Here is a 16,257-nt window from a genome sequence, read left to right on the forward strand (position 1 = left end):
CCCGACCACGCAGGCGCCTCCGCGTCTTCGGGTCAGCCCCTTTTGCCAGGGTTGCGCGCGCACCGCACCTGCAGCAGCGCGCAAGCGTGGTTGTGGCCCCGCCTCCCGGCGCTCGGAGCCCGAGTTCGCGGGAAGATGGCGGCGCCGCTCGTCCCCGTCTCCCAGCAGGTACGGGCTGCCGGCGCTGGGCGGGGCCGGGGAGGCTGGGGCGGGAGTGCTGGGGGGCGGGGGTCAGCGGCCCAGGCGGGTCTGTGCGGCCGAGGGGCGGGGGGCCAGAGGGTGACAGGCCAGCCGGGCCGCGGCCGCGCGCACGGCGACCCTCACGGCGCGGGCCCCGTCGCCCCCGCCGCGGCATCAGGAGGGCGAGGGGAGCGCGCTTCCCCCGGCACGCCGCGGCCTCTGCCGGCTCTGGCGCGGGCTCTGCGTGAGCTCCCCGTCCCCTCGCAACCCAGAAAGGCGGGTCGCGTGTCCTTGGGTGCCCCGTGTCTCCGCGGAGGGGCAGGGTCGGGGCGTGAGCCGGGAGCGTAGGGTGATCCGCGGGCCCCCGGGAGGGCATTCATTCATTCCCTCGCGTCCTCCCCGCGCGAGCGCGCCGCCTCGGGTCGCAAGATCCCGATCCGCGGAGCCCCCGAGCCCGCTCGCCGCTGCCGCTTTTGTTGGTCCCGACCCCCACATGAGCAAGCACTTTGCCGGGCTCCCTCGGCACCGCGCGCTGCCGGCGAGGGCGGACGCGGGGGCAGGTGTGGTGTGTCCGGTCTCGGGCCGTCTCCTCCTGTCCCAGTGTCCTTGGGTGACGCTCCCGGCCACATCGTTCCGGAGAATGGGGCCGGCACGGGGGACCACTGCGAGGGCGGAACGCGGGGAGCCCTGGGTGCGTGGCACCCGGGAAGCACTCAGGGCTGCTGCAGTCATTATCACCCTTTAATCCCTACCAGATGTGGTCGTTTGGGAGCGAGGACCGCAGCAGGTGTGGATGCCAAGCCGGAGGGGAGCTGATAGTTGCCAGGCGCCGTCCCTGGTCTGAGCAGGCAGACGTGCGTGCTTGTTAGGTCTTGCAAGAACCAGCCACTTTGCAGCCCTGTCGCTAAATGAATGGTGCTGGAGGTCAGTGGTTATTGAGTAACACATTCTTGTAACAGATTCTAAAGTGTTCTGGAAACCTCCGAGTGTCCTGCAGAACCTAGGCCTGCAGAACCTAGGCGTAACTGGGTTAGGGGTGAAGTCTGCCTGTGTAGTCCAGGCTGGCCTTTAAACTATCCTACTTCGGCATTCTGAGTAACTGCGACTACAGACACCTGCCTCTGCATTTGCCATTAGGTATTGTTATTATTATTATTGGGTCCTTGTGTTTTGTTTTGTTTTGTTTTTTCCTGTACTGGGAATCAAATATGAACTCATGCTTGTCAGGCAGGCACTGTGCCACTAAGCTAGATCCCCTGCCCCTACTGGGTCTTTTTGAGACAAGGCGTCACTCTGCAGTTCAGATTGGCCTTCAGCTCACTTTGTACCCCAGGCTGGCATCTGACTCGCAGCAATGCTCCTGCCTCAGCCTGCCAAGCATTGGGATTACAGTACCACTAGGTATCATTATTAATAGCTAAGCACTACAGGGTTGTCGGGGGAGGTTTGGCTCACCTGAACTCAGTGAGTGAGGAAGCACTGCTGCATTTTTAAATTTTTTGTGTGTAGGGTTCCTTTTCTGACTTCCTGCCTAATTTTGGGAGTGGCCCTCGTTTGGACTGGATGATGACAATAGCTGACATCTTTTTTTTTTTTTTTTTTTTTTTTTTTGTCTTTTTCATTTTTACTGGTACCGGGGATCGAACTCACGACTGTCTGTATTAGCTGACATCTTTGAGCGCCGCAGAGTTGTGTACTTGTTACATGCGTGTGTCTTAAGCATCCTCGTGTCCCTGGCATGGTGGCTGCTGAGCCAGGTCCTGATCCATGAGGTGACAGAGGTCCCATGAGTGGGGACTCCAGGAATCCCTGAATCCTCTGCTTCTGTGTGCAGCTCCTCTTGCTTCGTCCACCTCTATCCTCTCCTGATGTGTTCACTGCTGCCTACCCTGCTGTCCTGCCGTCCCACCCAGGTCTCGTGCTCTTTGTCCTAACCAGCTCCCCCAGGCTGACTGAGCCTCTTCTAGAAGCATTGTCTGTTGCCCTTGCCCCATGTACAGTGGCCGCCAGAGGTGGTTCTTCCTGGGCCTCTGGGGCTCCTTATAGCTGCCCGTCCATCTACTTGTTTCCAGCAGGGTCCCCTGATGTCTGCATGTCCCTGATCCCCCCAGGTTGGATGCTTCATAGCTGTGGACCCAGGAGGTGGCTGCTGGACCACTGAGCAGGCCTCTCTGCAAGGCTCACGCTGCTTTTCTTTTTTCTTTTTTTTTGGTCTTTTTTGTTTTTACTGGTACCAGGGATCGAACTCACGACTGCCTGCTTGCAAGGCAGGTGCTTATGCCGCTGAGCTAAATCCCCAGCCCCGTCGCTGCTTTTCTTCTCTGTGGGACAGGACCCTGGGTGGGGACAGACCTCATAGTATTGCTGCAGGGGGAATGAGTGGATCCATGGGTCTGACACATCCGGTTGGCCACTTCCTCTTCCCCAAGCAGGGCTGAGTGTTATCTGGGCCGGGTTTCTCCCTCAGAATGGGCCTCTCAGGGCTTCTCTGTGCTGGGACTATTTATGCTCCCCTATTCCATGCAGCTATGCCAGAGGTCCCTGTCCCCCAGGCATGGGGCACAGATGGTGACCCTGGCCAGGACAGCAGAGGCTGAATGAAGGCTGCAGGGGACGCTGATGGGCCAACAGCCCAGCTGTGGGTAGTAGGTACTGAGCTCCCCCACCTGCTCCTTTGGAAAGGGTCTCTTGACCCTCAGGCGGCGTCCTCTCTGGGTGCTGCTCCTGCACTTGGGTACTGCTCCATCTCCAGCAGTACCTCCTTCACTGCAGCCAGCTCCAAGACAGCAATACCCCTGCAACACTTTCCCTTTGAGTACTATAGCCCAGGCAGGCCTGGAACTCACGATCCTCCTGCTTCAGCCTCTTGAGTATGGGAGTCACAGAGGTTCATTTTGTAGGGTGAAACCGATCCTCACTGGATGCGGACACAGCGGGTACAGCTCTGGGGCCTTCATGTCAGTTTCTCCTTCTCCCATCTCTGCAGGAGGCTTGTGGGCCCCGCCAGGGTGTCTGGAGTGCTGGGGATGGGAACAGGGCTTCTGTGTCTCCTGTCCCTTTCTTTCTCTGGGGTGTTTGCTCACCCAACCCCTGAATAAAAGTGGCATCTCAGGCGACAGCAGCGTCCCTGTCCCTCCCTTCTCTGGCCGACCTGAGAAGGGATTTCACCATGCTCTGAGCTGCCCCAGGATGGTGGCTGGCTGTGGTCAGGGTAGCAGAGAGCCGGGCTCCAGTCTGATTCCCCTCTACTGGGCCTACACACTGGACTGTGTCCCTCATGCCTTTGTGTTCGGAAGCCTCTGGCTGAGTTGCCAGGTTCCTCAGGGTGGATGTGAACTTACCATCATACCAAAGCCTCTCAAATTGCTGGGATGACAGCAATCTACTGTGCCTGGTTTGATTTATATCTGTTGGGCAAGGTAAGGTGCATCGGAGGAGCATGGGGGCATGGGAGCCAGTCCTAAAGCCTCCCCGGGACACTGGTTCATGTTTCTGCCTTGTGGTTTTTTTCTTACTGGTACCTGTTTAAAGGGATTGATTTCTTGTGGTGCTGAGAATGGAACTCAGGGCCAGGGACTCATCTGGCCTGCGCCCAGCTGCCCTGTCATCTTGACTTCCTGCCTGGGGGCTGATGGGGAAGTGGGCTCTGCCCTACCTCCTGGCCCGGTTCAGCTTCTGGTTTGGGAGCTGGGGTGGATGAAGGGGAGGCTTCCACTTGGGCTTTGGATGCCACAGCCTGGAAGAGGGACCTTGGACCCTTAGCCGGCTTAGGGCATGGAGGGCGTGTTCTGCCTGAAAGCCACGCCCCTGTGAGGAAGCAAGAAGGTAGGGTCTGGAAGGAAGGTATCTGGGCCAGTGCCTGGGCTACAAGTGACCCCGCTGGAGGAGGCCACTGGTGCTTGCTTGGCTTGAATTCCTAGACTGAGTCATTACTGGGCCAAAGATGATCACTGGGGCTCCGAGGCTGTGGGGTGCCTAGGGCTGCAGGTCCCACTGTGCCGCCTGACTTCTGCTGGGTGCTACCTGCCATGTGGGCTGGGCTGTGGGCTTCCTTTTCTGGTTTTCTGAGTTAGGATCCCAGTACCCTGCTCAGCCTGCCCTTGGTCTCCCTTCCTGCCTCAGCCTCAGGAATGCTGGGTTAGAGGGAGACTCGACCCACAGCTTCTCCTCTGGTCTGCTGTCTGTCCATCGAGAGGCTTGCCTGCTACCTGCCCCCTTCCCAGGTGCCACCTGTTGAGGCTCTGCTTCCTGCACTTGCTTGAGGCTCGTCCTGGCCCCGGGCTTTTGCCTCGGGCCAGCTGGGCCCCCCTTGCAGAGGAAGCCTGTCTCTGCTCTGGTGCTTTTGTGAGACTGGAGGTCAGTGCCTGGGGCTTCCTTGGGAGTTGCATCCCAAGCCCTGCTTGCTCACTTTGAGACATTGCCTTGGTAAGTTGTTGCAGTGGGCACAGCCTTATGATCCTCCTGCCTCTGCCTTGCTCTGAGGCCACAGGCATGTGAGGAAGTCTTTTGTTCACGCCAGTGGGGATGGATGCATGCACTGGTGCAGATCCCTCTCAGGGTTTCTTTGGGGTTTTTGCCAGCCAGCTCATGTGCCCTGTGCCTGGAGCAGGGTCCGCACCTGCTGTGGCCGTCCTGGATGAAGGAGCTGGATGTGCATGGTGGGAGGCAGGGAGAGCCACAGACCTCTCTGGAGGGCTGGGGGCGCAGAGTAGATGCCAACACTGTCTGTGGTGCAGGCTTAAAGCAGCACAGAGGGCTGACCTGGGGACTTCAGGGACGAGATAGGGCTGGTGACAGACTGTGCAGGGTAGTGGTCATGACACTCCCCCTTGGGTGGGGGAGCAAGCAGGAGAAGAAAACTCCCTGTGGGACCAGGGCAGTTAGAGACACAGCAGGGACTGATCTGGCTGAGACCAGGCCCCCAGGCTGCTCGAGCCCCCACTCTGGCTGCTCCCTGCATTCCACAGGAAGCGACAGGGCCTGCTGGACTGTGGTTCCAGAGCACACTGAGCAGCTGCACAGGACATAGGACACAGTGGTTACTGCCCTGCTGTATTGCCCTGGTCTGTAGGTCAGAAGGGAGGCTCGGGAGGGCAGTGCATCCTGGGGAGCTGGGAGTGTGGTGCCACCTGCAGAGAAGCAAGGCCACGCTGGTGCTGCCCTTGCTGGGTCCCCATGCCACCTCTCGCGCGTGCTGCAGTGCGAGGAGGGGCTGTCCATCCTTGGGTGCCAGCACATGGTCAAGGCCCCTGTGCACCTTGCTCTTCTTCTTGAGGGGGCCAGGGCTGGAGGGCTGTGTGTGCTACATGAGCTCAGTACTGGGCCCTAGCTTGGGTTCTTTCTCTGCCGTAAGAAGCAGCCTTGGAGCACATGGCCTCTCTGCCGAGTAGCTCAGTGGGGAGTACCTGGCTGTATTCTGAACCCACAGAGACCAGGAAAGTGGCATGTGCTTCTGGGGCACACGCTCATGGCAGAGCTTATCCCTGCGCTGGGCAGCCCAAGCCCCAGGTCTGTGTTTTCTCCCAGGGCGGGCCTCTGCATTGGTGTTTGGACTGACTTCACTGCGGGGCTTACCCCATGCCGGCAGTGCTGGCTGCTCAGGAGACTGAGGCAGGAGGGTGAGCTTGAGGCCAGGCCCCAAGGAAGCAAGAAGGGAGAGGACACAGATTCACACTGGCATGACCAGCTTGGTGCATGGCACTGTGCTATAGTAGGGCTGGTCATGGGGACCAAGGCATCTTTGTGGTTTGTTTTTTGAGACACGGTTTTGCTATGTAGCCCAGGCCGGCTTCGAACTCACAGCCATCCTCCTGCCTCTGCCTCCCACATCCCGGAATGACACATGGGCCCTGAGCCTTGCCTGAGCAGTCTCCTGGGCTCCCTGCCAGCTGGCCCTTGGTGAGGAAAATGCACCCCCTAGGGTGGGCATGGGCACCGGGCAGGCTCCTGGCCAGACCGGAGCACAGGCCTAGTGGGCAGGGTCCTGGCTTTTGTCCCCAACGCTGCAGAACGGAGCAGATGCTGGCAGCATGCAAGAGGGTCAGGCAGCCAGCGTATCCTTAGTTGTCTGAGGGGCAAACCTTTCCAAGCTGGGCAGCAGGACATGGGGATGGCACCTAAGGGGGCTGGTCCCCAGGCCAGGAGGTGACCTATGCCAGATGGGTGGAGAGGCAGCAGGGTATGTGTGTGTGTGCCCCGTTCGGTTGGCACAAGAGTGAGGCAGGTCTGGAGTGCTGCATTCCCTCCTCTGCCTGCTCTTCGTGCTGAGCATGGGCTTCTTGGCCACCTTGGCCAGACTGAGCTGTGGAGTGCTTTGCCTTTTAAGCTACAGTCCCAGCCTCTCTGCTTTTTTGAGATAGAGTTTTGCGTAAATTGCCCAGATGGGACTCAAACTTGTGATTCTCCTGCCTCAGTTTCCTAGGGTGTTTTCATTATAGTTGTGCACTACTATGCCAGGCCACATTCAGTTACTTTTTTAAAGAGGCATATAGGTGTTTATTAGAATGTTAATAGTATACACTCAGGAGCTGGGCATGGTAGAACACATCTGACATTCCAGCACTCAGGAGGCTGAGGCAGGATGGTCGCCGCAAGTTTGAAGCCAGCCTGAGTTAAAGAGTGAGCTCAAGGGCAGCCTGGATTGCATGGCACAACCCTGTCTCTAAATGAATAAGTAAATGTACACACATACAAAAAGGATGCTGGGCCCAGGTGCTGGAGAAAGCTCGGTGTGTTTTTTTTTTTACACTTTTTTTTTTTTGTTGGTACCAGGGATCGAACTCACGACTGCCTGCTTGCAAGGCAGGTGCTTATGCCGCTGAGCTAAATCCCCAGCCCCAAGCTCGGTTTGTTTGGTGCTGGGGGTGTGCGTGTGTTTTGGGGAGTGGAGCTCAGGATCGAGTAAATGCTCAGAAAGTTTCCCCATGGTTCCTGGGGAGGAGAGCTCGGCCACCTGGAGATAAAGGGTGACCCAGTTCCCCGAGAGAACAGGAAGGCAGAGCTGGGCTTTTTTTCCCAGATGAATCATGTTAAGATGTTTTGCCTCAAAGCATTTGTTTGAAAGCTGTGAATCTCTTTCTGTGTCTTCTGGTCAGGTTTCTACCCTCATTTGGTCCAGTGACCTAATCGCTGGGCCAGTGGTGACGCAGAGCCCCAGGGTACAGGTGGGAAGGCTGGCTAGTGGGTATCCTTCAAGCCAGCCTTGCTTCCTGGACAGTCAGGAATAGGGCCTTCCTCGGCCCCTTCCTGCCTATCTTTACTCCTCTATCTGCCTGCACCTCTGACTTGGATCTCTTGTGTTTCTGGTTTTGTTTCGGGGACAGGGTCTTGGGTGTACCCCATACTGAACCTGACCTTGCTGTGTGATCCAGGCTGGCTCGGGTCCTGGGGCAAGTATCTTGCCTCAGCCCCCGAAGGGCTGAGCTGGCAGGGGTGCCTGGTTCCACAGGACCTCAGGGGTGAGGAGGCCCAGCAGGACCTGTGTGGGCAATGTGTTTGGCGGAGCCTCTGGCAGTCTGCATGGAAACGCAGTGTGTCTGCACGGCTTCTGGCTCCCAGCATGGTGCTGGGGCCCTGAACCCACCTCACACTGCCATTGCCCACACAGTGGGCCTTTTCCACTCCCTGCCTCTCTATGCCCAGTTGGCCTTTCTCTCCCTGTGTATAGCTGTGCTGTTACTCTGTCACTCATGGTTCTGGTCCTGTGGGCTAAACCCAGGGAGCTCCAGCAGCACTGGGCCACCCTGCCCACTAGGCCGCTCTTCCCTCAGAACCTGCCCTGGGTGCGGAGCAGAGGTGTGCTCTGTGCCTAGTGCACGTTGGTGCCACCCTACCTGAGGGGATCTCCTGAAGTGGTGGCTGTGGTGGCTTTGCCACCACATGGGCTGGGAGGTCTGGTTGCCGGCCCAGCCATCCTGCTTCGAGGTGACTATGCTCAGGGAAGCCCTGGGCCAGGCATATCCAAGCTGCCTGCATCTTGCACCTGCCAGCTGTCACTCCCATCACCTGCCCTGCGCCATTCAGGGAAGGGTAAGTCAGGTACAGTGTGTCAGGTGTGGCCCATGCGTGTAATCCCCACACACAAGAGCCTGAGGCAAGAGGACTGCGTACCACAACAAGCTCAGCGCCAGCCTGGGCAGTTCAGTGAGATCCTGGCTAGAGAAAGGAAAGAGACACGTCAGTGTGGGGCTGGGCACTTGGTGTGTGTGTGCGTGCGTGCTTAGGATGCATCCCTTGCTCTCACTCACACAGCTGTCACTCTGGAGCTGCCGTAGTGCCAATGTACCTTGGCTAACCCTATGGTGAATCGGAGGTCTTTAGTGCTGAGAACACCTTTCAACCAGTGCACCCAGCTCAGCCCAGCCCAAGCAGTCTGGGTCTGGTGTCTCAAATCCAGCACATGCTGTGGCTTGGGAGCCCTTGCTTGCATGGGAACCTTGGGCCCCAGTGTCCATCCCCAGTGCCACCAGAGTGGAACTGAATTCCTGTATGTGCCAGCGGCAGAATGCTGAGCCAAGCAGGGCCTGGGCACTTAGAACCCCAACTCAGCCTCATCCTGAGGGCAGCAGCAGCACCCACCTGTGGGTACCTCGCACTTGCGCCCCATAAACTCACGAAGCAATGGCTGTGCCTGGGACACAGTGAGGTGGGTGGAGGGGGTGGGTGGAGAGCCCCAGTACTCATGCAGAGCCTTCAGGTCCCCCTGGGGCACCATGTAAGATGGCTGGGGAGATGCAGACAGTCAGCCAGGCTCGAGGCGCACTCTGGAGGCTGAGGCTGGAGGATTGCACAGGTCCTCCTTGTCCCATCTCCAACAGTGTGGTGACTTAGGGGACTCCATTAAAAAATGCAAATCATAGGGCTAGGGGTGTACAGTGCAGAGGCCCCAGGTAAGTCTCCCATTCTGAAGAGACTGGGTGACAGAGAGTTTCCTGAGTTGCGTCATTACAACTTTATTCCAAAAATTGATTTTCTACTGTGAGTGGTGTCATGTCTACAATTACAGCACTACTGAGAACTTTCGCATACTGTTTGGTACCTTCTTTTTGTTTCATTTTTGTTTTTGGAGACAAAAGTTTCACTGTGTGGCCCAGACTGGCATCAGTTCACAGCGATCCTCCTGCCACAGCCTCCTGAGTGCTGGGATCATGGTTGTGCTCTACCATGTCCCATCTATCTGGTACATTTTTGTACTTCTTACACCACAGCTGCTGGGGGACTGGGAACCTGTTTCAGGGAGCCCTGGCCCCAGCGGGTGAGCATGTAATGTGTGTTTAGTGGTGTGGCCAGGACTGCTAGCCTAGCAGGGGGCAGGCAGCCTGCATGGCCACGCCCCACAGTGTCCTTAGGTACCTGGGGCCTGGGCCCCCTGCAACACCGAGGCAGCCTTGCTTGGTGCCAGCTTCCCCCAGCTGTGGCTCTTGATCCCTAAGAGCTTTTGGGGGCTTCAACAGCATTCATGTCCAGCGCTTGAGGGCTGAAGGCTCCCGAGGTGACTGAGTGCTGGGCTGGGCTTGAACTTGCAATCCTTTCGCCTCAGCCTCCAGGGCACTGGATGACAGGTGTGTCCCAGCACAGCCCCCTCTGTTTCCTGGTGGAGCTGGGCAGTGTGGATGTCTGTCCCCTTAAATTCTGTCCAGAAAGCAGCCCCAGCCCCATGTTTACACTGGCGACTGGCAGCTGGGTGGCTTTGCCAACCTTGTCCTCATCCCACCTAGCAGCCCGACTGAGCAGTGTCCTTCCCCGTGGTGCAGGTCCTCAGCAGCTATGGGGACACCTCTTCTACAGTGCTGTCTCCTGGGCTCTCTGTCCCCTCCACGCTGGCTCGGGTGCACCCCAGGGTCCTGGCCTGACCCAAGCTCCGTGTGCCATGTCCCCTTGTGGGTCAGAGTCTATCTGTGGGGCTGTGACAGTTTCTGTGGCCCTTCCTTCCTGAGCGAGTCCCAAGCTCCTGTGGGTGGCTCTGTCCCTTCCCTGTGGGACTGTATGGTTATGAGGTCCATGCCCATGCCCATGCCCCATCTCACCTGCTCAGCAGTGGAAGCCCAGCGTGCACAGGTGGCCATGGCTGCCTTGAGGATTCTGCTCCGGGGAGGGCGAGTGTCCCTGGAGGTGGAGCCTGGCCCTTTACATGCCCCAGTCTCTGCAGTCTGGCTAGGCAGTGACGCTGTTGGGGCCAGCTTGGTGACCTGTGCCTGTGATCCCTCCATCTGGAGGCCAAGACAGGTGGATGGTTTGAGCCCCAGAGTCCAGGGCGGGGTCCACAGGTCTACTGATTGCTGTCTATGGTTTGCTACAGGTGCCTGGTGGGAACCCGGTCTACGACTCCTACTACAAGCAGGTGAGTGGAGCTGGGCTTCTGGTGTTCTGGGTGGGGGCAGGCTAGGTAGCAGGCCAAGGGCTTAGTAATGCATTGCCCCTCCCCCTGTCCCCAGGTGGACCCAGCCTACACGGGCAGAGTTGGGGCGAGCGAGGCCGCGCTGTTCCTGAAGAAGTCAGGGCTGCCGGACAGCACCCTCGGGAAGGTAGGTGCATGGGGTGGCCTGGGTCTTTGCCTGCTTGTGGCAGCCCTGGCGTGTCCTGCTCACAGGCCCCCTGTGTCTCTGCAGATATGGGACCTGGCTGACCCAGAAGGGAAGGGCTTCCTGGACAAGCAGGTGCGTGTGCTTGTGCCTAGGAGGGTGTCCGAGGGGCCTCGCTGGGGGTATATGGGGTCGCTGGGGAGGAGGCTCTGGCACAGGCAGGCCGTACTCTTGCAGGCTGCCTTGGTACTTTGCAGCCTCACCACTGACTGAAAAGTTTAAGACCTTCTGTTGTGGTCACATGCTGTGGTGCACACCTGCCATGCCCATTCCTCAGGAGGAGGCTGAGGAGGATTGCAAGTTTGAATCTAGCCTTGGCCACTAGGAAGCCCCATCCTTGAAGTAAAAGGTTTTGGAGAAGGTTGGGGACATAGCTCAGTGAGAACGCTGGGTGCACCCTCAGGACTGGGGGATCCGGAGCGTGCCTTGGGCAGTTAGAGAGCTCCGGCCCTGCAGGCTGAGTGGCAGCCAGGCCACGGGGATCTAACTTGGCCTGTCATCCTAGCAGGAGATGATGCCACTTGGGCTGGGGAGTCCAACGTGAACCTCGGCACTGACAGGTGTTGGTCAGTTCCTTTCTGTCTGCCCATCTCTATCCTAAGTTTCTGGTTCTCCTCATAGTGCTGGAAGTAGAGTCACACAGCTGTTCCCAGGGCCTCTGCATAAGGACAGCTCCAGCCCCTCCGGTTTGCTTTGGTTTAGGATAGTGTCTCAGTAAGGTGCTAAGTTGCCAAGATGGCCTGAACTTGAAATCTTCCTGTGTCAGTCTTCCATAGGGCTGGAGATAGGCAGGAGCCACTGTGCTTGGCTCCAGGCCATTTTAAAGCCCCTGTACATGTCGGTCCCTTGCTGCCCCTGCTGCGTGGTGTGGCGCTGGCTTGGTGTCAGGGCAGTGGCATCCCAGGCAGGTCTGGCTGGGCACTCTATCATGCCATCTGCTCCCAGCTGTGTTGACAACACCCTTTGGTTTCCAGGGCTTCTACGTGGCGCTGAGACTGGTTGCCTGCGCCCAGAGCGGCCATGATGTCTCGCTGAGCAGTCTGGCGCTGACGGTGCCACCACCCAAATTTGTGAGTGCTCTGCGTGGTGCACGTCCATGGAGGGATTCCCTGCGCCCCCAGGTCCGCACTCCTCTCTGCTGAGGTTGGCTGCGACACCTCAGTGTAGCAGTTCTGCAGCTTATCGGGCCTCTGTGTTGTCCTCTCAGTCCCCATGTGTTCCTTCCCGGCCTCCCCTGCTGCCTGTGTCCTCTGCTCTCGGGTGGCCGTGGGGCTCCACTGTCTGGGCATGTGTGTGCCGGGTATGCACCAGGCACTCCTTGCTGTAATTGAACCTTTGGGTTTTTCTTTTTCCTCAGCATGACACCAGCAGCCCCTTGATGGGTGCACCGTCTTCTGCAGAGGCCCCCTGGGCAGTGCGGGTAAGTGACCAAGCCACCCCTCTCTTGGAGCTGTTAGGGTCATCACCATCACACAGACAGGGCAGGTGGGCCACTGCTGCCATCCTAGCTCCTCAGAGGCTGAGGCAGGAGGATTGCCAGCATAGACCCCACCTGGACAGCTTAGCAAGGCTCTGACTTTAAATAAAAATTAGAAAGGGCTGTAAGTGTCACAAGGCCCTGGGCTCCATCTTCAGTGTCACCAAGGAGGAAAGGTTTTTAGTTCAGTTCCTGCATCTGCCTGTTGCAGCACATCACCCTGTTGATTGATGGTGCTGGGCCCAGGCTCCATGCGTGTTCAATGTGGACTCCTCCAGCTGCATCCCAGCTCCACACATTCTCTTTTTTTTTTTTTAAGATTGGGTCTCACTGTGTAATTTGGGCTGGCCTTGAGCTCTCTCCATGTATCCTTTTGCCTCAGTCCCGACATGGAGCGCACTCCTGCAGGAGAGCTATCCCTCCTCTGTCACCTACTTACCAAGGTGGCCTGGCTCTGCCTGGAGAGGCTCCGTCCCCGGGAGTCACCTAGTCTGGACCTGGACGGACATCAGCTTTGTGTTGAGGAGCTGTCTTGAGGTCTTGGATGTCTGGGTCCTGTGGCTGGGTTAGCCTGGGCTAGCGCGGGGTCCAGCCCTGTGTTCCATGGCACCATCCTTTCTTCCTTTTTTTTTTTGAACTTGGTTTTATTTTATCTTTCGGGAGCTGGGGACAGAGCCCAGGGTGTCCCGCTTGCCAGTGGAGCGATCCCCCATGGAGCCTCGCTTTAGCCCCAAAACCTTTAATTGCTGTTATGAACACCATGCTCACTGACTGTGCCGCATGAGTGGCTGGCATTTTTGATTGTTGTATACTATGCACATCACAGAGTTCAGCCCCATTTTTGAGCATTGGGAATGGAATCAGGGCCTTCAAACTATGCTGCGTCCCCAGTCCTGTTTATTAATTCTTCATTTCAAGACAGGATCTTGCTAAGTGCTGGAGGTGCTCAGGTTAGGCTGGAACTTGGAATCCTCCTGCCTCAGCCTCCCAGAGTGCTAGTGTGATGAGTGTTGGGAACTGACTTGATCACTTGCCTCTCTGCTTGTCCTAGAGCCTGTGAGGGTCAGCAGGGGTCACCTGTCCTCTGGGGAAGGATGCTGCCCTGCGCCCAGGCAGCAGCCAGGGCACAGGAGGCCCTTTGCAGCTCCTTTCCTGCACCCCCTGGCCTCACCCAAGCCTTTCTCCCTCCAGGTGGAGGAGAAGGCTAAGTTTGATGGCATCTTTGAAAGCCTGCTGCCTGTCAAGGGCTTGTTGTCTGGCGACAAGGTCAAGCCGGTCCTCATGAACTCGAAGCTACCTCTAGACGTCCTGGGCAGGGTGAGTGGCTGTGGCTGGGCTAGGCAATGATGTCAGGGCTAGTGGGGCTGTGACCTTGCCCCTGGTGGCCCTGTGAGCTGCTCACAGGGTGGCCCTGGCCTGGACACTGAGCCTGTGGTCTTGCTGGGTGTGGAAAACGCCTTCGGAGTCTGGAGGCCTTGGTTGGGGATCTGGGGCTGTTTTCCTGCCCTGCTGCCAGGCAGGCCTGAGGCAGAGCCTGGGTGGATGCCTGGTGACTGCAGTGGCCTCAGAGGGGTCTGGAAGCCCCTGTGCCGGTGGGCCTTGTCCTCTGAGTGACACTGGCCAGTGCTGCAGTCTCGTAGCAGCCAGCGCCCATGTCACCAGCCAACCCTAAGTCAAGTGCAGGAGCCCCGGTCACCTGGCACACAGTCTCTGGGCAGCAGCCCAGGGCCTGGGGCGCCAGGGCAGCTGCTGTCCTGCTGGCCACACCTGTGGGGTGGTGGTAGCCAGCTCTCCAGACCCTGGGTGTGGGGGTGACGTGACTGTGCCGTGTATGGGTCGGGACTGCCATACACCAGTCCCAGGCTCACGTCGTGCCAGGCGTCCTCACACAGCAGCCCCTTGGCTCCGTCTCATGTCTGCTGTTATCTACCCACAGGTCTGGGACCTCAGTGACATAGACAAGGATGGGCACCTGGACCGTGAGGAGTTTGCTGTGGTAGGCCCGGTCTTCCGCCCCAGGAGGGAGAGGGCAGGGTTGAGGGGCTCACCACCTTTCTGGGGTGTAGGAGCTGTCCCAGCGTTCGGTAGGTGCAGAGAACTCAGGGAAAAGGGAGGCCCACGACCTGCCAGTTACCAACCCTGGGCCTCCTCTTTCTCTTGCTGTGTGTCAGGGCTTCCTGAAGCCATGGAGGCTGAGGTGCCAACACTGGGGAGTCTGAGGCAGGCTGCAAGTTAGAGTTCACCTGGGCACTTTAGTGAGCCCTGGCCCCGAGTAGGGTTTCAGGGCAGGGATGCGGGTACAGCAGGGTCCCAGGGCGGCCTCGCAGGTGCAGTCCTGGGGCTGTACAAGAGGAGGCACTGCCCTTTAGCTCCACCTGAGACACCCATGTGTTCCTCGGGCACAGGGGACATCCTCGCCTGGCCATTGGCCAGCTCCAGTGACTGACACACTGTGCAGTGACCACATTGCTGCTGTGCCCTGCACTGGGCCTTCCTCCAAGGCTGCTGGGTCACTGCCCTCACACTCGGCTCCCAGCTAGAGTTCTGCCCAGCACAGTGGCTCCCTGGGCAATGGGTCCAGGCTGGAGCCCTAGGGGCTGGTGGGGTCGGGGCAGCCTGAGTTTGGAGTTTTACCTCCTAGTAGGAGTGTGGATCCCTTGCGTCCAAGGTGCATCCTCTGCCGGAGGGAGGTGATGGGAAGCCGAGGGTCAGCTTGCTTCATTGGGAAGAAAGCCTTTCTATACTTCTCAGACGGGTTGCGCTTGCCGACCAGGCTGGCCTTGAACTTGTGAAATGTAGTCCACACTGACCTTGGGTTCCCAGCAATCCTCCTGCCTCACCCTCCAGGCTGCTTTTTTTTTTCTTTCTTTGAAGAGTAAATGAATTTTTACATTTCTGATTTGAGTAATAATTGAGTTAATTCAGGCCATGTTGCATTAAGGGTCCCAACATCTTACTTTGTTTCATGGGGTTCACCTGGGTGATGCTACATCAAACTGGGTGTTCCTGCTGGGGTGGTATGCATACCTGTCATCCCAGCATTTGGGAGAGTGAGATGAGGGATAGCTGTGAGTGCAAGGCCAGCCTGGGCTACATAGTGAGTTTAAAACCAGCCTGGGCTACACAGTGAGATCCTGTCTCAAAGACTGAAGGAAAACCCCAGCAACAAAACCAGGCGGCATAAGGGTTCCGGGATTGCCTGGTGCCACTGTCTCTGGGCAGGAGCTCTGTACTGAGCTCGAACTGTTGGAAAATGCGGTTATCTGAATGCTAGTAGTGAGGGAGGCAGATGGGATCTGTTCCCATTCGGTGTGGAACAAATGTGCGTACGTCTGAGGAGAAGAGTGTGTAAGTGTCTACTCCTGTATATCTGTCACCAGCATGCTCACATTGCTGGTGACCAGCTGCTTGTGGGCATGGCCTCACACCTTGGTGATGGGAAGCTTTCGAGTTGGCCTCAGCTCTCTGGGGAAGTGGGGACCCCACCCCACACACCCTATACTGCAGGCTGTGGTACAGCTGTCTTTCTGAGCAGAGGCTGGTCTCCGCCTTGCACTGGGTGTGCGCTCTCTGTCTCTCCCATCGGCTGTTTTTGCTGGGTGTACTTTATTGATTTATCACGTAAAATTCACTATTCTCACTTTCTGGGATAGGCCTTGAATTCAGGGCCCTCCTGCTGCAGCCTTTTGAGTGGCTTGGATGGACCGCAGGCGCACACCTTCAAACCTGGCCACGCTAACCACTTGTAAACATATTTCTTAGTTATATTGTTGTGAGAATACAAAGGAGGTGGCAGGCTTAGCCCTGGAACCACTGTGGGCGTACAGCGCAGGTGTGTCATTGCCAGCTGTGTCAAGGACTTCTTGGTCTTCTTTTCCTGCTTGTTTGGCTTGGTTTTGGCCTCACCTCCTCCTGTTCTTGATGGGCCCTGTGCTCCAGCCGCCCAGCAGCAGGGTCCCCGAGTAGGCCAGGCCCCTCAGCCTTCTGGGTGCTGAGTGCCCATCCTGGGCTTGTTTGCTT

At 57.9% G+C, this 16,257-nt stretch overlaps 1 protein-coding gene across 8 annotated transcripts in view; it reads left to right on the forward strand.

Annotated features, from left to right (window-relative positions):
- The window catches only part of Eps15l1 (epidermal growth factor receptor pathway substrate 15 like 1), a 35,729-nt gene continuing 19,472 nt past the window's right edge, over positions 1-16,257 (forward strand). For 5 of the 8 annotated variants that reach the window (XM_013146493.3, XM_005001152.4, XM_013146494.3 and 2 more), the window contains exons 1-8: positions 57-168; positions 10,478-10,519; positions 10,614-10,703; positions 10,788-10,835; positions 11,735-11,881; positions 12,118-12,180; positions 13,429-13,554; positions 14,174-14,233. In XM_013146493.3, coding sequence (XP_013001947.1) covers positions 136-168; positions 10,478-10,519; positions 10,614-10,703; positions 10,788-10,835; positions 11,735-11,881; positions 12,118-12,180; positions 13,429-13,554; positions 14,174-14,233 — 609 coding nt within the window. In that variant the 5' untranslated portion in view covers positions 57-135. Of the gene's footprint in view, positions 169-935; positions 1,105-10,477; positions 10,520-10,613; positions 10,704-10,787; positions 10,836-11,734; positions 11,882-12,117; positions 12,181-13,428; positions 13,555-14,173; positions 14,234-16,257 lie in introns of all 8 variants that reach the window. The other 3 variants (XM_005001153.4, XM_003464177.5, XM_005001151.3) reach the window with 2 other exon arrangements.

Source organism: Cavia porcellus, unplaced genomic scaffold, assembly GCF_034190915.1.
Source record: "Cavia porcellus strain 051 isolate PalLab524CR breed Dunkin Hartley unplaced genomic scaffold, mCavPor4.1 scaffold_17, whole genome shotgun sequence".
Lineage (NCBI taxonomy): Eukaryota > Metazoa > Chordata > Mammalia > Rodentia > Caviidae > Cavia > Cavia porcellus.